The sequence below is a fragment of the Canis lupus genome, chromosome 3 (genome assembly GCF_011100685.1).
Source record: "Canis lupus familiaris isolate Mischka breed German Shepherd chromosome 3, alternate assembly UU_Cfam_GSD_1.0, whole genome shotgun sequence".
NCBI classification, from domain to species: domain Eukaryota; kingdom Metazoa; phylum Chordata; class Mammalia; order Carnivora; family Canidae; genus Canis; species Canis lupus.
Window position 1 is genome coordinate 40,403,374 of NC_049224.1, and position 20,178 is coordinate 40,423,551.

The 20,178-nt window shown below is 49.5% G+C and overlaps 1 protein-coding gene across 4 annotated transcripts in view; it reads right to left on the reverse strand.

The window, feature by feature from the left end:
* The window catches only part of LRRK1 (leucine rich repeat kinase 1), a 124,346-nt gene that overhangs the window by 36,951 nt on the left and 67,217 nt on the right, over window positions 1-20,178 (reverse strand). For all 4 annotated transcript variants that reach the window (XM_038532639.1, XM_038532638.1, XM_038532641.1 and 1 more), the window contains 9 exons: window positions 13,903-14,129; window positions 12,709-12,836; window positions 12,459-12,622; window positions 11,193-11,330; window positions 9,205-9,317; window positions 7,825-7,901; window positions 2,819-2,948; window positions 2,071-2,183; window positions 1,463-1,677 (listed from right to left, as the gene is read on the reverse strand). In XM_038532639.1, coding sequence (XP_038388567.1) covers window positions 1,463-1,677; window positions 2,071-2,183; window positions 2,819-2,948; window positions 7,825-7,901; window positions 9,205-9,317; window positions 11,193-11,330; window positions 12,459-12,622; window positions 12,709-12,836; window positions 13,903-14,129 — 1,305 coding nt within the window. The remainder of the gene's footprint in view (window positions 1-1,462; window positions 1,678-2,070; window positions 2,184-2,818; window positions 2,949-7,824; window positions 7,902-9,204; window positions 9,318-11,192; window positions 11,331-12,458; window positions 12,623-12,708; window positions 12,837-13,902; window positions 14,130-20,178) is intronic.

Genomic DNA, 20,178 nt, shown 5'->3' on the forward strand with positions numbered 1-20,178 from the left:
GCCAAGACAAGGCGTGCTGACCGGCTTTTGCAAAGGCATGAAAATGGACAGCTGTTCTGAACTGGCTGAGGGCCCAGACACACGGGCAGTGACACAGCTCAGCATTCGAAAGGTTAGGAGGGGAAATTATAATGCTGGCCAAATGGAAGTGGATGCCAAAGGACAGGAAAAATGGAAACAGCAATTCACCTCTCTGACCTCGGAAAGCATTTGAAACAGACCAGTTGAAAGAAAGTGATACTAAGTCACTACTCAAAAAAACCCAAAAACCCAAAACCAAAAAAATAGGAGAGAATCCAGAGATTATGGGTGACTTTAGAGACGCTCTGGACAGGAGTTAGTGAGATTCACTCCTGGGGTGTTCAGGGGTGGTGGTGATGGTACTGCTGGTATTAAGTAACCAATCGTTCTGGCGTTACAAGGCATTACAAGGCATTACAGGGCAGGACCCTGCTCTCTAGAGGACAGTTTAAATGCCTAATGACCTGAACTGGAATGCCTGATTTGGAAAGTGATTTTGTGTAAAAGACTTTTGCAAGGAAACCTATCTCTAGCTGGCCCTGTCCTGGGGGCTGTGGGGGTAAATCATGCAGCCTCTGGCCCCAAGGCTCCTCGCACCCCGTGTGGTTCTGTGTGACCACAAATACAGCAACAGGTAAGGGAGGCATTATAGGTGTGCGTTCCATCCCTGAGCTGGGAGAAACAGCTAAGGGCGTGTGCTATGTCCTAGCCCTTCTGCAGGCTCTTTTCTCTGATTCTAATACAAGACAATTTTCATTTTCCTTTGTCTCATACTGAGTGGCAAAGTAGATGATTAATAGGTTTACCAAAGGATTCATTTTAAGTAGGGCTGAAGATCAAGACTTCTCAGAACTTGGGGTGAAAGCAGGTGTCAGAAAGGACAGTGCATCCATTCTGTTTGAATTGCAATCCATAGGGCCAGGAGTGGCAAGGCCTGGCCCCTGCTGTCTTTAGAAGCTCATCAAAGAAATCTAATGGACAGCCAAGATTAAGAACTATTGGCCTGAAGCCTCAACTTAGAACAGAACAACCGGGGCACTTGGGTGGCTCAGTCGGTTAAGCATCTGCCTTCGGCTCAGGTCATGATCCCGTGATCCTAGTATCCTGGGGTTGAGCCCTGCATGGGGCTCCCTGCTCAGCAGAGGGTCTGCTTCTCCCTCTCCCTCTACCCCTCCTCTCAGCTTGTGCTTCTCTCTCTCTCTCAAAAAAAATAAAATCTTAAAAGAACAGAACAACCATGAGGGCATGTTAGGAGATTATTATGAAATTATTCACGGCCCTTGGCAGTAGCTGGTTTGAAACAGCACACAACAGCCCCTGCAAATATCCTGGGTATCAGACACCAGGCTGTGAAAATCCCAGGCTCTCTGGAGAGGAGACAGAAGGGGCGCAGGAAGCTCCCTCCCACCCATGGGGACTCTGCACGCCGACCATCCTTGACCTTGGCTCTCGAGCCAGCTGGCCTCTGGAGCTCCCACTTGGTGGTCCTGATGGTGGCCTCGCTGTGCACCACCTGGGGGGCCCTCCCCGTCTGTAAGATCTCCAGGAGGGTGGACTTGCCCTGGCGAGGAGGACCCACGATGATCATTTTCATCAGCTTGCACTTCTCTGCTTTCCGCAGTTGAGCACGCAGGTAAGATAACATCGCTTTGGGGCCTACAGAAAATCACAGAGTGGGGGAAAATGCTGCTGACACATGGACAAGAACATGCTCACAGCTCTTGGGAAACAAAATCCTGTCTTGAAGGAATACCTTCCATATGTTCTAATGGGTGGTAGGGAGTGGAGAGGGCGATTGGATTTGATGCGAAGAAGGTGCAGTCATAATTACCCCAAAAGTGGAATCCGAATGGTGTTCGGATAGACAATATCCTTCCTGCCCACAGAATCACGGATAGTTTTATCCTATGGTTAATTGCAATACACTGGTGCTCAGCACCAATCACTTTCTGGGTAACCTGCACAGGTCGCCCAGCTGCTTCTAGCCCAGGTCCTTACCCTCTGGACTTAAGCAGTCTTTCTCCGGGGGCAGTGCCTAGGAAGCCCTACCTTCTTTTTTGATCTCTGTGGGCACGTTGCTGATGTTCAGGTCTTCAATGTCCAACTGCCAGAGGTTGCTCAGCTGCCCCAGCTCAGGAGGGAGCTCACGGAGGCCAGGATTGCTGAGGGCACACACACACATCATGGGAGGACACACACACATGTGCGAGCACACACAGACACACACATACATGCAGCAGCCCGTCAGTCTCTAGGGTCCACTTTTCCTGCACCCCTGCTTTCAAATGTTCCATTAGATAGCAATTCCAAAGGCTTTCTCGCTGGAAAGCCAGAATTGCAAATGGCAGCTCTGTCTTCTGCAAATCCCTGTGGCTTAGAACTAAGTTTCCTCCCCACCCAGTGTCGTCATATTTTCTATTTATTATGGTGCCATAAAGATTATTAGTCACTTCTCAAAAAGGCAATGTAACTGAATTATCTTATATTTTCCTTGTTTTGCACACCGCACACTCCCGTGCCCCCTCAGCAGCGCCTGGCGATAGGTACTCAGTAAATGGAAGGATGAATAACTGAGCAGTTCTCGTCAGGACAGGAGCCAAGTAGCAAGGAGTGCATCATGGCATCACGGCCCCTGTCTTCCCTTCCCCTACCTCTTTGACTAAAGCCCAGTCCTGAAAGTCTCCCTGCTGCTTCCTGGTCCATAGAGGGCTTCTTTCTCCCTGCTGCCTGTGTCCTCAGATGGGTCACGGGAGGACACCCTGAAGGGCCAGTGCGCCTGCGCTGGCTGGGTACTCACTTTCCCAGGTAGAGTTCCGATAAGCTCTTCAGGAGGCAAACCGAGGGAGGGACCGAGTCCAGGTGATTGTCGTTCAGACAAAGGACTTCCAAAGACTCACTTAGGAAGGCCGGAAATTCCAGCACACCCACTGCAAAGAAACGGCAAAACGGACTGGATGTTTGCGGATGATTCTGGATCACGGCGTGCAGGCCAGGCAGGTGTACCAGCTGGTGAAACCTCCGCAGGGCATTGCAGTAAATCGGTCTGAGTAACGTGCTCATCTTACTGACCTAAGTAAGGATTCCCGTTCTAGGGGATGGTCCTACAGACATTCTTGCAAGCATGTGGCAAAGATGTGAGGGCAGGACACTCCGTGGGCACACTGTTTGTAATAGCAAAGACAGGGGACAGGCTGCGTGTCCCCCACCCAGGGAGGTGGCGGATGAGTAACGGGTAAGATGCAACTTATAGAGCATGGGGCAGGCAGGTCCATGGGTATGGAGTGACATCAGGGACTACTGGTGAACTGGAAAAGGAAAGAGTGGAATCTGACATCTAGAAGGCTTAAATTGTGTATTATAAAACGTGTGTGTGCAGGCTTGCGAGCAAATACACACCCCCCGTGCATTTATGTGTGTATGTCATATGTATGTGTGCTATAATGCATATTCGTGCTATATGATGTTTATGTGTGTGCCACACATGCACACAGGTATATTGACGTGCTGTATGTTACAGGCATGTTATAGGCACACCACACATGTGTATTACAGGCATGTGGATACACCAGGCACACATGCGCATACGTGTATGTTAGACACAAACATAATCATTACTAGAGACACATTAAATCCCACAGCTGTCTCTGGGGAAGAGAATTACGAGGAGACTGGATATTCATCCCACACATTTGATACTGTTCAAAAATTCTGTTTACCCCGGACACGTCTTCTTCAATTAAAAAAAGCCAATGGAGTAAAAAAATAACAAGATGGGCTTGGTTTCAATGCTTCCTATGATGCCACTCTCTGAAAAAACCAGCCAGCTCTCTATTATTTAAGAGACTTCATTAATTAGGCTAATTATGAGATTCCTATTAAGATCATGTCACATGAGCTCCTTCTATGGGCCACTGGAGTGTGGGAGCTGAGAGAGAATGTGGCAGGGAGCTTGGACTCACACGCTGATGGAGATCAGAGGCTTAGGTTTCAGTAAAATCTCCAAAGCGCCTTGTCCTCCCTGGTGGGCAGGACTCCATGCTCCCAGAACTCAAGATAAAAGACGGCCCGAGCCCTCTCCTCTGGCCCTCTTGCCCGCCAAGTGAGATAGAGAAGCCTGGATTCTTTTGTTGGGCTGGAAAAACTTTCCGCCGCCCTTGATCACAACTTCCTCCCTCCGCTCTGGCTCTTCTCCACACATGTCGTCCGGTATCGATGGTAATGGGGTAACCTGGCATCAGAGAATGTTCCGGGAGAGGCGATAACGGATACTGCGATTGGTGCCCAAAAGAACCAGCCTAGCTGGCCCCCTGTGGGAAGGGGACTTGGTGCCGTGGCTCCTTGAGTGTAATAAAGGTGCAACAGATTTTTAAAGATGGCTTTGAATGTAAGAAAAATGTTTGAGGGCAGCCCCAGTGGCTCAGCGGTTTAGCGCCGCCTTCACCCCAGGGCGTGATCCTGGAGACCCGGGATCGAGTCCCACGTCGGGCTCCCTGCATGGAGCCTGCTTCTCCCTCTGCCTGTGTCTCTGCCTCTCTCTCTCCCCTCTCTGTGCTTAATAACACATGAGATAAATAATAACACATGAATAAATAAATAGGATCTTAAAAAAAAAAAGAAAAATGTTTGAAAGGACTTTTTTTTTCCTCCCCTCAATGAAAAAGAATGATTGTTAGCCAGCCCCAATACACATTGAAAGAACAGTAGGAAAGGCTCACTTTCCTCCCAGAGAACACATTCTGCACACCTGACCTTGGTACTTTCTGATTTTCAAGTCGTTTTTGAAGCCTCTCTAAGCGACGGGTGGATCGAATGAGAAATTATGACTGCAAACAGAGGCAACACCTGTCATAGAGTCTCTGGCCCAGAGCAGAAACGGGCCTGGAGGAGCACAGCTCGAGGTATTTATGAACTGTAATTATTCCTAAGTTATTTATGACTCTGCTGGTCTGAATTTTACCGTAAAAACGGCTGTCCAAATTATTTTTGGACAAGGCTGCCGCACAAATAGGACTACTTGAATGTACATAAATCTCCTTGGAATTTTACTATCCGTCTGCAAACAAGTTAGCTTTTATATAGATAATTCCCTACCCAAGGATCAACAGCCCCCAAGAGAATAACCCTCCACAGGGGAAGAATTTGCAATGGGTCTCCTTTTCATCCAGGGGTGGGCCTCAGCTTTCGAGACGAAATTGAAACACTCAAGAAGCCTTTGTCAGATGCCAACGCCACGATCTACCTCTGCCAGGGATACTTCCAAGGGGTGTGGCCTCTTCACCTAGCTCCCCAGAGGGGCTCCGGTGGGCCACTGGCAAACTCATTTTCCAGAACATTGGTACACGTTCCTGTTGTGCTTTTCATGGCGTGCCTTTGGCCTTGTACTCTGGTGGCTTCACAAGGGAGTGGCTAGTCTCAATGAGTGGTGGGCCCTACCTCCTTTGCACTTCTGCGTTTCTAACCTGGAGACGCCTTTCTAAACCACTCCAATGAACGAGGCTCAACCCCACAGCGATGGCAGCCTGAACGAGATCCATCCCAGCTACACTTGTCACGCGTGTCATCCCCCTTGGGTGTCAATGAGAAGAAAGTGTTGGTTTATCCTTCCTTCCCAGTGAAATCCCTGTGTCTGGACTCCATGTTCCAAGTCCTAAGGCCCTTCATTTTAAAAAGGATCAGTTATGAAATTCCTAATTGTGCGTCCCCATTAGTGTGTTATAGGGCCTCCTCATTTGTTTCTGGGCCATTTGCACTTCCTTTTCTGCAAACTGTTTATATCCACTGCCCTCCTCTATTTTTTTTTCCCAAATCAATTTGTAAGCAGGCTTCGTGTATTAGGGACTTCAGCCAATTTATGTGGCAATGATTTTTGTTGAAAATATTTCTTCTCTGTCCACCCTATGACTTGGTTTATGGTGCCTTTTACTGAACAAAGCTTTTCGATTTTTACCAAAGCTGGAAGTTTTGGTCTTTTTCTAATGGCTTCTGGATTTCCCACCTAGTTTTTAAAGGTCTTTTCCATCCCAAATTTTACCTATATTCTCCTAAATGTTTCCTGTTTTCTTTTTTGTTTAAGTCTGAAATCCACATGGGAATTTTTGCAGTTGACATAAAGTAGGGAATCCAGTGTTATGATTTATCCCTTCCAACTGGACAGGCAGTTATACCACAGTACGTATTAAAATGATAAAACATTCTCCCCCCACAAAATTGAAATGCCACCTTTGTCATATACTAAATTCCTATCTTGACTTAGGTCTGTTCCACTGATGACATATTACTTTTTCATTCATATGTAAACACACACATTCCTACATGACTGATACATATGTGTATCGTATGTATATATACACTGGTTCATTAGAAAGTGTAACAGGTGGATATTATTTAGGTCACTGCCGGCACATGTGTCTTGGGCTCCGGCACACCTCGACTCCATCTTATACCATCTGTACTAAAAGGCACTTGCCGGGGTAGCCCTGGTGGCTCAGCGGTTTAGCGCCGCCTTCAGCTCAGGGCCTGATCCTGGAGACCTGCGATGGGCCCCACGTCGGGTTCCCTGCGTGGAGCCTGTGTCTCTCATGAATAAATAAATAAAATCTTAAAAAAAAAAAGGACTTGCCAACATGAACTGAGCCAAAGAAGAAAGTTATGTTACATTTAGAATGACCTACATGTTGGTTCCCATTCTACAGGACAGTGTCCTGAGGGATATTTCTGTGTGCATTGCTAGCTTTAGAAGTCTTAGCTTTCAGGTTAAAAAAGAGGGCTGGCTGAGCAGCTGGAGGGACAGGTCCTCAGCTGCCCCATATCTCACAGAAGATCTGTGAGAATGAGAGAAGTCTGTTTTCCTGGAATAGTATCTACTGACCTGGCCTGGTTGTAAGACCAGGAGAAACACACTAGGAACCGTGCCATTTCTGGTGAGTTTGAGGGAAGCCCCCAAGCCCCTCCAGAAACTCAGGCTGGCCAGGACAGGGGGGCTGTGTTCCCATGTGGGCTTCACCAGACTCTAAGTGTGGCAGTGAGGACTTTATGGTGCTACCCTTCCCGACTTCAGGGCTGGAGTCCCGAGATGCCGGGCTGAAACCCAGTTCTGTCACTGACCAGCCACAGCCCCTGTGCTACAGACCGATCGTGTCCTTCCCATCCTCTTCATACATCTAAGCCCTAACGCCCCACGTGATGATATTTGGAGCTGGAGCCTTTGGGAGGTAATTAGGTTTAGATGAAGTCATGAACGTAGGGTCCCTATGATGGCATTAGTGCCCCTTATAAGAAGAGACACCAGAGAGTTTGCTCTGTCTCTGAGAATACAACCAGAAGACCCTCATAAGGAGCCTGATCTCAGACTTCCAGCCTCCAGAACTGAGAGAGCATAAATTTCTATTATCTCAGCTGACCAGTCTGTGGTGCTTTGTTATGGGAGCTTGAGACGACTGCAACCCGGTGGGAGCCTCAGCTTCCTCATCTGCAAAATGGGGAGCCCCAAGCCATACTCCCTGCTGTGACCCTTACAGAAGGTGCCGGCACACGGACCATCTCTAGGGCAGTGCTCACTCACGGCAGAGCCATCCGCACAATAGCTACCACCAGTCTCATCGGACTGCAAACGGTAAGGAGGGTTTCCGTACATTTGCAAGCCAAACTTCGATGAACAACGGGCACAGCACGCGCTCAGGTTTTTCAGGGAAAACCCCATGCAAGGGCGACCCCCGGTGGCGGAGCAGGGAACTGCCCGTCCGGTGTCTCATCTGACCCCACGGACGGACGGACGGACACACACACACACACACACACACACACCTGTCTCGGTCCCGGAACGCTGCCGCCCTCTGGTGGTGAAAAAGGAAATACGCTTTGTTTTCATTCCGTCTTCAGTTCTGCAGGGGCAAAAAAAAAAAAATCAGATTTTGAGGACAGCATGACAACTTCTGCTGCTACTGTTTAATGCTGAGCCATGAGGATATACAGGAGAACATTCCATCTGCAGGGCGTTTGGGAACCCCGCAGCTGCTAGATAAGTGCTCACAGCCCCGGCCTGCTAATTGCACTGCTTATGCTCCCAAGTCTTTGGGGTGGGAAAAATGTCCAGAGGTATCTAACGCTGGCATAACCACTCTTGAGCTTTTCCATTTCAGGTAGCTGTGAGCTGTTCTGTGCCTGGTAGGTAGGCCCATTCCAGGGGCTGTTCTATATCTCACCTGGAGTGGGCTGGGGTCAAGTTCTGCTAAGCAGTGGGCTTCAGCAAGTGACACAGGAGGGCCGATCTCCAGGGCCCCCAGGGCCAGCTGTGCCCATCCCCACATTTTCACCTTTTATTAGAAGGCTTTGGGAGTCGTTTTTATTCAGTAGATGTACATTTTGATTAGTTATTACCCAAAACCTTGAAACAGAATGACAGGTTAGGCTGATGTGATAAGATCCTCCACGAGCCTTTATTTATATATTTTTTATCTTTAGTTTTTAAAGATTTTATTTATGTATTCATGAGAGACACAGGCAGAGGGAGAGGCAGGCTCCATGCAGGGAGCCCGATGTGGGACTTGATCCCAGGACCCCGGGATCATGCCCTGGGCCAAAGGCAGATGCTCAACCACTGAGTCACCCAGGGAACCCCTCCAGGAACCTTTAAAAATTTAAAAGAGGAGGACAGTGTCATGGGTGAATTGTGCCCACTACACTCCCACCTCCCACTTCCCAATTTATATTTTGACGTCCTAAACCCGAAGCCCTCCAGAGGTGACTGTATTTGGAGGTAGGATCTTTGAAGAGGCAAATAAGTTAAAATGAGGTCATATGAATGGACTCTGATCCAATCTGACTGGTGTCCTTCTAAGAGGAGATTGGGACACAGGTATACAGAGGGACCATGGGATACACAGGAGAAAGGTTGTTCTAGGCAAGCCAAGGGGAGAGGCCTCAGAAGAAAGCAGCCACACTGGCACTTTGACCTCAGACTTCCTGCCTCCAGAAGCATGGGGTGGGGTGGGGAGGTGGGGGGGGCGCGGAATGCGTGTTTCTTGTCTCTTGTTTAAGCTCCTCCTCCCTGTCCCCTCCTTTCCCTCCCCACAGACCCTGCAGAGCCCCAACAAACCAACAGAGACACCAACCCAAGGGGGTGCTTGACTGCGGTTCCCCACACATATCTGGGAACTTACCCAAGTAAAGAGCCCCCATGCTTACTTGCCAAATTGGTTTTTGGACAGATCCAGGGTTTTGAGTTGTCTGCAGGTCCACTTCTCCTGAGGTGGCAAGGCCATCAGCTGGTTTCCCTGGAGCCTCAGGGACATAAGGGTCTGGGAGAGAAAGAAAGACAGGTAGAGGCACCGTCAGAGCCTGAAGGGAGCAGAGACTGAGGAGAGGGACAGCTCCCCAACAAAATGCAGCCAAACGATGATAGCCTGTTCACCTTCTAGAAGATTCCACAGTCTCTTAGAACTCACAAAATTATACCCAGCACAGCACCCAGGGTGGTTTGTACACGATCCTTCCTTCCAGGTCAGTGGCAGGCAGTTACTCCAGAATGAAAGGAGTTCAAGTACTTTTCAGCATTGAGAGAGTGACTGATATTCATGGGCCTGTCCTGGGAGCAGCGGCTGGTGCTGTGGGGCCTGGAGGCCCGGGTGTCACACTGCTGGGCAGGGACTGTAGCCCACTGCAGGGTGCCGCTGCCTCCTGTGACCCCCTCAGGTGATGCCCTGTGCAGGGGCAGCAGTGTAGGGACACAGATGGTCACCTGCCCCAGCCAGGCCCCTCTCTGCTGGCCAGTTCCCTGGGAACCGCCCCCGTGTGCCTCAGGTGCCCCCTGTGGACTCCTGAGCCATTGACCTTCTGTCCACCCACCATAAACTGTGTGTGGGGTGGTATAAGCTCCACCCTTGGACTTTTCACATGTTTTCCTTGTAACCTTTCTTGATGCCATCACTGGGGGCCTCCCTTGTCCAAGGGGGGGCACGCTGCCCCCACCATCACAACCAGCTTGTCACCGAATTTCTCATTAGGCCACGCCTGCGCCAGGTGCCAGGACCCTGGCTGGGGTTGTGCAGGGCCTCCCAGGACCCCCATCCAGAGGGGGAGATGGTGAACAAACATGAATCCCCACAGGGCTGAGGGGTAAGGTCCTGGACTAAGTTCCTTCCCTCCTGATCTGCTGCTTCTGGCCACAGTGGGAACCAGCAAACCCAGTTGGCATGTGGCTGGTGTGAAATGCAGAAATCTACTCAGAGCAGGGGACTCAGCTTATGGCCAGGGGTGCCCCTGAGGGGAGCAGGGATCTATGTCCTCACTTGCCAGGGCCTCCCTTGAAATGTGCACACCCCGGGGCCTGAGACTTCATGGCCCTCCTCCCCGAGACCACACAGATGGAAAGTACCTTCTTGGTCCTTTAGGGTGGGAGGTGTCCCTGCACATGAGGGGAAGATACTTCCACTGCAGGAGAACCTGTGGGGGCCTGGATGGCCTGCATGGCCGGACTGGGGCTTAGGCCTGTGCACTCTGCCCGGGGGTGCCCTGGTTCCTCCTGCCAACACCTGCCAGGCCTTGATCTGAGGCTGGCTCTAGGAATCAAGAGGTGAACGTGGTCTATGCTCTGCGTTAAGGGGCTTGTATTTGAGTGGGGAAGACAGGAGCAGATCTGCAAACAACCTAAGACAAGAAAGCAGCCCCATGGAGGGGAGTGAGGGTTGGGGTGCACACAGGGCTCCGGCAAAAGGCACTTTCCCACATTCACATCCAAAGCTTTTGACCCTCAGGAATTCCAGTTTTGCTGCCTCTGGGGAGGGAGACAGGGGCAAGAACGCACCACCCCACAGTGCTCTCTGGGCTTTGCTCCCAGTAGGCCTGGGGGGCGGGGTGGGTGGGGGTGTCACCCCTGTCCTAGGAGGTCAGAGCCAGAGAAGGCCAGAAAGGGGGCTGCTGGGCTGCGCTTACACTTTTCAACATCAAAGAGTCCTGGAGGATAAAAACCCACGCTCTCCCCTCCCCTTACATATCTGTTTTCATTTTGCTCATTTCCTCCCAATCTTTGCTCATAAACACGCATGTTTTTGACAGTTGAACTTTTTTTTTTCCTGGTCTCAGAAGCTCAGAAGAAGCCTCTAGCTTTCCCTGCAATGTGGACTGGTTTCCTCACAAAAGCCAAAAAATGAGAAAGAGAGCCCTATCGAACTTACATCAAGCTGTAAAAGCCCCAGGGGAACTTCTTTGAGGGCATTTTCTGAGAAATCCACATCCCGCAGGTGGTTTTTCCAAAAGACAGCCATTTTGTCTGGTAGAGATTCCAGGGCATTTTTGGATGCTTTACAGCATTTCTAGGAGTAGGACGAGAAAGAGAGTGAGATATTAATTAGCTTTGTAAGTGCAGCGGTGCTTAGGAGAAAAGACCATGTCCAAATTTGATGTGAAAAATCAGAACATGCCAATAAGGCTCCATCATAAATGGCTACACACTGTCCTTGTCTCGCTTTCCTGTCCTTGCTCTAAGGAAGGGACCGGAATGGTTTCCTCAGGGAGACGAAGGTGGCTCATGCTCCCTTCCCTTCATTCCAGAACATCTGGCCTATTGTCCTTGGAAATAATGGCATCATTCAGGACCCAGCTCTAGAGAGGAGCCGGTTTCCCACACACATATGTTTAAACCAGAATGTTAATGCTAGTGATGGAGAATTTCTTGGTTTGAAACTGATGGCAATAAAACACAAATATTCTTTATGCTATTCCGCTTTCTTTTCTTTCCTTTCCTTTTCTTTTCTTTTCTTTTTAAGATTTTATTTATTTTTATTTATTTATTTATTTTATTTATTTATTTTTCTTTTTAAGATTTTATTTATTCATGAGAGACACAGAGAGAGGCAGAGACACAGGCAGAGGGAGAAGCAGGCCTCCTGCAGGGAGGCCAATGCGGGACCCGATCCCAGGACCTGAGATCACTACCTGAGCCAAAGGCAGATGCTCAACCAGGTGCCCCAATTTCATCTGTTTTAACAAGCAAACTTCCCAAGAAACAAAAACACCATTTTAGTTGGCAGTGCTGTGGATGCAGATTATGTTTTCTTCTCTTCTTTGTTCTGATTTCATAGCTATTTGAAAGGAACCGTGGCCCCCTTCTGGGGGCAAAACTCCTCCTATGCCAGACGTGTAAGCTGGAACTGTGGAAAGTTCTATGGGTGTTACTGCACAAATCTCAAGCCTGGAGCCAGGGCGGGGGGTGGGCAGGGTGATGTGGAGGGTGTGGCTGGCTTTCAGGTGAGTCACCTGTCTGAGATGCTCAGGGGCTGGATGCTGAGTGACACTGCTGGGTGGTGGTAACAGGGGAACAGCAATGCTGCCCCCCAGCGTGGCCACCAAGGGGGAAAAGGGAGACAGAGCACCGACAGAGCTCTGGTTCCCGTGAGATGCAGGCTTGACTGGCCTTTCACGATTTCCAGCATGAGACTCACCAAAGGGCAGGCCCAGGCATCTGGAAACACCTTCAGGTTATTTCTGGAGACATTCAGAAAACTGAGAGACTTGAAGGAATGAAGGAAGAGCGCGGGGAGCTCCGTCAATTTATTGTCAGAAATATCAAGTTCCTGCAGCTTCCGCAAACCGATCCAGTTAGTGGCTAGGGCGACAGGAAAGAAGTTGGTGAAATATTCCTATCAAGGACAAAATGACAAAGTAGCGGAGGTTGCTGACCATACAACATACCACTTTCTTCTTCAAACAGTTTTTCTAAGTAATTTTTGGAAGCTGTCAGTTTCTGAAGTTTTGAGAGGTGCAGGAATCCGGGTGGGAGGTGGGGCAGTTTATTGCTGGAGACATCGATTTCAAGGAGTCTGTGGTTGGGGAGGGAGACAGTCAAGGCATCAGAAGAAAGAGGAAAAGCATCACTGCTACATGTTTCTCTGTAGACATATTTCTCTTTCCCATTCGCATAAAGCTGCATAGTGTGCATTGAACACGTAGTGATATGACTTACGCTCACTCAACGCATTAACTGTGACTATGTCCCGTGTAGACAAAGAAAGCCCCATGTCTCTTTGGTAGGCCCTGGTCTCACCGGCCCACAGGGATGCAAACCTTTCTCAATATATGAGAGCAAAGTAAGCTGGTGCCCTGAAAGCTGCTGGAAGGCCACTGGGCTGTGCTTCTGGCCATTTGGACTCGCGAGTCTGGCCCTGGTTAAGGACCCCCACTCAGAAGGCCCTTGTTTTTAAAACATTTGTGTGTGACCTTCTTCCCTGTGGGTGACTTCTGACCCTGTGCTCTTTGCAACATTCTCTCTTATTTCACTCAGAGCCACAGCTTTTGAAATCGGCTCAAATCCTCTATAGATAAAATGAGGATTACTGCACATCAGTGAAGGGAAGGCGCTTCCCCTTCCCACGTAGCTTCAGGGGGAAGGCTCAGGCCTCTTCCCAAGGCCTCCTGAAAAAGGAGACCAGGAGCTGCCGATACTGTGCATCTGCTGCCAGAGAACTCAGGGTGAGGTCTTTCTGTGAGGCCCTTCCCACTCTCCCTGGGAGGGCAGATAAAATCTGGCACCCCTGGGCCTCATCGTTTCCACCCGCCAGGAAGCACTCTGACTTTCCTGACTTGCGGCTGCAGGACGGAGACCTGGACACCTCAGGCAAGCAGGGCCGCGTGGCCACTGGTACGCAGTGGAAAGGCGTGCCAGACAAACAGCCCTTCCAGACTTCTCTGCGTTCACCTCGAAAGGAAGTGGGATCTTATTCTTCAGAGCTGGTGTAAAGGAAGGCAGAATTTCTCCCCTGCCACTGAGAATTTGTTTTCAAGACCACAAACTCCATTTAAGGAGTACCTTTAGGAGGACGGTGGTGGTGGCTGGGTACAGGGGTCCCCACGCCCCCTCCAAGGGGCCTGCGTGGGGCGAGCGCCCACCTGGAGCAGATGATCTCGTCCGATGACTGCACAGCAGGCAGTTCCCCCAGGTGGTTTTTGGAGAGGTTCAGCTTCCGGAGGTTGATGAGACCCCAGGGGATGACCGAGGGAAGGGAAGCCAGGCAGTTGGCAGAAAGGTCCAGCTCGGTGATCTGGCAGGAGATGTCTATTAGCCAGTCTAGATCCACCCAGGGTAGCTTGAGGTGGGACCATTTCACACGAAGAGCCTGGGTTTGGAGAAAGTAAAAAGAAAGCACCGTCAGGTGGTGAGCCCAGGGCCAGTGTCGGCTTGGAATAAAGCAATGATTTATTTCCACGTGAGTCTGTCTGTTTATCTCAGCTGGAGTCCCAGGGTGTCAGGACCTCGGCCAAGTGGTGGGCTGGCATTGAGGAGGTACCTATTCCCACCCGCATCTTTATCTCACAGATGGTCTCTGCGAGACCACCCCACGCTCCAGCCCCTAGGGGGCGCATCTTACAGGGCAGGAATCAGCTGGACAGCACCTGCTCTGTACAGAGGAGGCCACCCACACTTGGAGAGTTCTCCCCAGGCTGGAGAAGAAGGCTGAAGATCACACCTGGGTCTTCCGACCTCCCTCCAGGGGTCTCACCCCCGTGATTAGAGCTGCTGCTGCCTGCAACACACCAGGCCCCGCATTGGGTGCTTTGTGGATGGGCTGCTTCCCAACTGAGAAAGTCCAAATATACAGACAGTGGCCAGGATATATAAAAAGCAAAACTTTGACATGCAGCCTATGGCAACCTGCCTGGGAAACTAACCCCCTCACCCCGTTCTCTGTAATAACCAGCCCAGGAAGCCAGCCTGCTCTAAGGCAGATTTGTAGGCGACCACACTGCCATGGCTAGCTAGCATCACAATCCAGGGTGCTAAACAGTAACTTCTGTAACAATCAGCCCAAATGGCCAGGATGTGATTAATGATGGACAGCTTCCCCACATCCAACTTCAATCAACCAGAGAAAGCCAAAGTGCTCCCCCAGCCAATCACACAGGACACTCCCAGTGAGCTGCCTCCGGCTTCCCCATCAACAGCCTCCAGGGGGCTGAGGGCACACCTGAGGCTTTCCCCCTCTCCCACTATAAAGCTTGCCCAGTCCTCTGCCAAAATGCAAGTGAAGGTAGCTGACTCCCTGGCTACAGCGAGCTGGGAATAAATAGCCTTTGCTTTTCTCATTTGGTTGGCCTTTATTTCCACAAGAGGGCATCAGAAAGGCCAGCCGCTTGCTGGTGTGTGGTGGTAAAAAAGATCTGGTTCATTATACACAAGCAGGGCTTTTCTTTTTTTCCTGGATCAAAGAATTTGGGGCTTGACTCAGTTTTGGGGGATTGGAAATCAGCTTTTTGTCTTGTGTCTCCAAAGCAACTGGAAATCTATATGAGAAAATTAGAGAAACAAAAATCAGTGTTTGGCCAAGAGGGAGATGGAACAACCAAGCCAACTGCGGGAAAGGCCAGTAACAGGGGTTAAGTTTGCTTTCAAAACTGGCAGCAGCAGACAGACTTCCTTATGTGACCACTAGATGGCGATGTGAGTCTGGTCTTTATCTCCTTGGGGACCCGGCCAGGATTGGAAGGGAGGGTCTCTGACACCCTCTCAAAGCTCTGGTCTTGGCTCTCCATTCACCTGGATGAAGAAGCACAGGTGATGGTCTGCTGGATGTGGGGTTAAGAGAACAGCGTTTTAACTTCAGCTGATTTTTTTTTTAAAAGACAAGTCACTCTATTGCTGTTTCTCTTGTCATTACTGTTTCCCCCACAATATTTTATTTTGAAAAATTTCAGAACTGCAGAAGAGCTGACTTGGACAGCAAATACGCATGAAATGCCCTCCACCTAGATTCCATTGTTAATCCAACACCACATTTGCTTTCTCTCCTTTCCCTCCACACATTTTTCATTAAAAAAAAAAAAAAAAGATTTACTTATTTATTTGGGGGGGAGGGGCAGACAGAGAGTGGGAGAGAGTCTGAAGCAGACTGTCTGCTGAGCATGGAGCCTGACTTGGGGCTCGATCTCATGATCTGTGAGATCATGACCTGAGCTGAAACCAAGGGTCGGATGCCTAGTCAGCTGTGCTGCCCAGGTGCCTACCCATACTTTTTATGTTTTGCTGAATAATTTCTACGTAAATTATAACCATGGTGGCACTTCACCCCTAAATACTTCAGCATGTATCTCTACAGAACAAGAATGGTTTGCTACGTGACCACCATATACTTACCATTTGATCAATACGATCAAATTCACAGTCCACGTTCAAATAGTCCCAGTTAGCACAGAAATGTCTTTATGACTATTTTCTGTCCTGTATCAGGATTCCTAATCTTTCCATAATTCATAACTGTATCACCCTTCATCAGGTTATTGTTGGTTTTCATCTGTTAAATAAGTGCTTAGGGACCAGACGATGTCTAGGTCACTTCTAGACTCAGGATCTCTCTGGTTTGTGTGCTAAGAAGGACAGTGTCCTCCTGTAGGGAGCCTTGGGATAAGCATGATAGCCAACCCAGGAACAGGTGGACAGGAAGGTCACTGTTCCAGGCTTTGCAATGCCAAGTAACAGAAGGCCCTCCAAGGGCCTGGTGGCCTCCTCTTCCTGGGTTCTTGGAGAAATACATTGGACCCGGGCCTAGGCCCAGACAGCTGGACACAAAGCCAAAAGGCTGGGATGACAGTCTGACTTTCCACTCACACTGTATGTCATTCAACATCAAGTGGATTTGGCTTGAACTAATACAGCAGCCAGATGGAAGCTGAAAAGGAGGCTGGTTTTGGTTTTGACTTTCAACAACAAATCTTAGGTGTCTTTTGAAAGTCTTATAAATAAATGACAGGACCATCAAAAATAAATAAAAAGCCAGAAATGGGGCACCTGGGTGGCTCAGTGGTTGAGCATCTGCCTTCGGCTCAAGTCATGATCCTGGGGTCCTGGGGATCGAGTCCCACATCAGGCTCCCACAGGGAGCCTGCTTCTCTCTCTGCCTATGTCTCTGCGTGTTTCTCATAAATAAATAAATGAAATCTTAAAAGAGAGAGAGCCAGAAATGAATCAGATTGATCAGATTGTTGCTCTGACATGAACCGATTATGGTACGCATACACGAGACATTCTTGGAGGATCGACTGCAGCCTATAATTGAATAAGGAGCAGGGGCTTGACCTCAGGAGACCTGAGTCCTGTGTCTGCCTAACTCTAGGTTGTGCCTTGGGCATGATGTGGTGGACATGGATACCTTCTCAGGCCCTGTCTGGCTAGGCTCCCCTTATATGAACCTGCCTGCTAATTTCATTCTGCACTAGCTCAGACCAAGGATCATCTCCTGCACCCATGGTCTGAGTGAGCTGCCCAGAACCTGGCCTGTGTGCACCTCCAGTACAGACAGAGCCTAGACTCACAGCCTTGGATGGTTAGCAGCATGGCTAGCATGCAGCAGACACTAAATGAATGTTTGTGCACTCACAGGAATCAAACCACTGAGAATGCAATCCATCCATTCACACCTCTAATTGGATCGATCATCCTAAAATGTCAGCCTTCCCTGACCCCCCAGCCTGTCTGCAGCTGAACATCTGACCTCCTTCCCCGGGGAGCCCCACACTGCCAGCCTCCCCAACCACTTTCCAGCTTTATGCCTGTCTCCTCCCTGCCCTCTGCTTGCCCTCTGCATTCCTGTTGGCAGAGGGCTTATGGAGTTCATAATTTGTTGTAGGTAGAAGAAATTGGGGGATAGGCATGCCCCTGAGAGCAGAGGATTCCAGGCCAAGGGGAAAAAATGCCAATTAAACACAGAAACTGCCTGTTTGTGAATGAACCACAAAGCTCAGAAAGTGGACGCAGCACTGAAATTCTTAGGTAAGCTGTGGGGACCATGGGAGTGTGGCCTCGCCGTCAGTAGCTGACTGTGCCATCTGCCAAAGGGCTGTTGGGGTGCTCTGGGGCTGCACACTCCGCCTGGAATGTGCGTGGTCTGGTCATGCTTGGCTACTGTGGGAAACACAAGGTTGGTGGGCCTGGAGCTGAGAGAGCTTTTGTAAAAGCTTATTCCTGAAAACTGGCCTTCTTTTGACAGTAGGCGTCATGAGATCACTCAAGGATCCAAGATTCTGCAGTCCTGGCTGGTCTTCACACTCCACTCTGCTACCCCAATTGCTCTGCACCCTGCTCTGGTTTCTGTCCCTTGGGATTCATGGCCCTCCTACCCCCTAAGTTCTATTCATCCTGCAAGCTTCGGTGCAAGGACTGCCCTCCTCGTTCCCAGCAGGGGTCTGTGTTACCACCTGCAGCTCTGTTATGAGGACACCATCTTGCTTCTCTTGTACATGTACATTCAGCCACGTTGGCCAGAGTACTGCTACTTGCAAGCCATCCTGTCAGCACTGAGGCGGATTAAAGACGCGGACGTGGCAGACAGAACCAAGGCTCAGGGAGTTCCCGGTTCAAAGGCTCCGGTGTGTGTGTCTGTACATGCGTGCGTTGAACGTGCATCTGATCACCCTAACTCATGGGTTTCTTGATCTTCATGGACTGTGAGCAGGTGACGTCGACCACAAAGCCAAGAAAGAACACCTGTAGGGAAATGCATGTGCTAGAAGAAAATCACCAATAAGAAGGGAGTGGCTGTGTGTGCCACTGATTTTGCCGGACATGAGGAAGCAGATGCTGCCAGTTCCTGAAACTGAGAGCTCTTTCGAGGTCTTTCCCCTGCCAGAGTTTCTGCAGGGTGGAAATCTTGTTAAACTCACTCCCCAGGATAACTAGTGAAAAGTAGAAGTCTGAAAACAGGACAATACACTCAGAGTATAGACATCCTTGTGAAAAGATTTCTGGGCTTGGCGGCTGGAAAAACAAACAAACAAACAACAAACCACAAACCCAAAACAGGTGAGATTTCTACCTGGTCTTGGGTTGGTTTGAAAACTGTCATTAACAAAAGTGATTTTCATTTTGGTGCCCACACATCACAGGGTGCCCGAGTGTTTACAAAGTGATAGAAGGGAAGTTAACACACGCAGAGGTAAGCAGATGGCCATGCACTTGACATGGGAAGCTAGCCGGGTAAGCCCCAAAGTCCTTATTACTTATTTGTGTTTAGCCCTGGGAAGGATCACAATAAACAAAGTTCCGAGGGAGCAAAGCCAGCAATTACATAATGAAATCCATGCACGCTGAATTGAAAAATCAAAAGCAGGTGGATGCGGAGACCCCCACCAATTCACCAGTGCCGTGCTTAAGTCACCCCTGCTCTGGAACAAACAGAAACGTGCTCATGTTTGTCTTCAAGGATGAGCCTCATAAATTTTGGGCAAAAGAGAAGGAAGTACTGCTTTTCCAGAAGGCATAGCGTAATGACTTTGAAACTTGTTTCCCAAGGTAGTGATTAGGAATGAATCAAGGACTAAAGGTATTTAAGGGCACAGCTCAAGGCAGAGAGTGATGTTTGGGGTGCTTCTGTATACGAAAGACCTCCTTGTCCCGCGATGGGGACTGCGGTCCAGGAGGGCAGTTATCTGCCTTGACAAACCTTCTTGAAGCTACCAGACATAAAATACCACCGAAAGAGCCAGCAGGCCACAACTGCATCACTTGTGCTTGCTTTTGGATCAGTGCAACCCTTATTGGCTGGAGACAGATTAATTGTTAAGTGAAAGGCTGTGGCTTACAGATGCTTTCAACCTGGCTTTTCACCTTGAGAGTTGTGGGTTGGCAGGGGGCTGTGCGCCTCTGCCATTGGTTAGGTAGAGAACAGCTTCGCCAGAGTGCAGGTTCAAAGATCCATCCTTACATGTTAAAAGGGGACAGGAAGCCACAGAATCTTCTAAAATGTATTTGCTAATCCAACATAAAACCCAAGCCTTTTTTTGGGTGGTTAAGCAAAAATTTCTGGGTGTGATGGCAGAGTGCCTTCTCCTTATTGTCCCAGCCAGAAAGATAACAGCCACCTTCTGATATGTGAAGGAGCAACCAGACAGCTGGAGAAACTGCCAAACGAATGGGTCTAATCCAAATAGAACTGACTCAGCGAAAAGCCTGAAGAATAAATCAAAAGAAACCCTACAAATGAAGATGCCTGCAAATGTCCTCCATGAACCCAGACTGTCAGGGGAGGCCATGGATGACAAGGATTTGGCTGGATAAAGGATCAGCACATTGGAGACAGTGGCTCTGTCCCAGCCTCCCCGTGCATGTGAGGGCTATGCCATACAAGACCTGACTGACTGTGCCTGCCACTGTGCTTGCTACTACGCCTGCCTCTT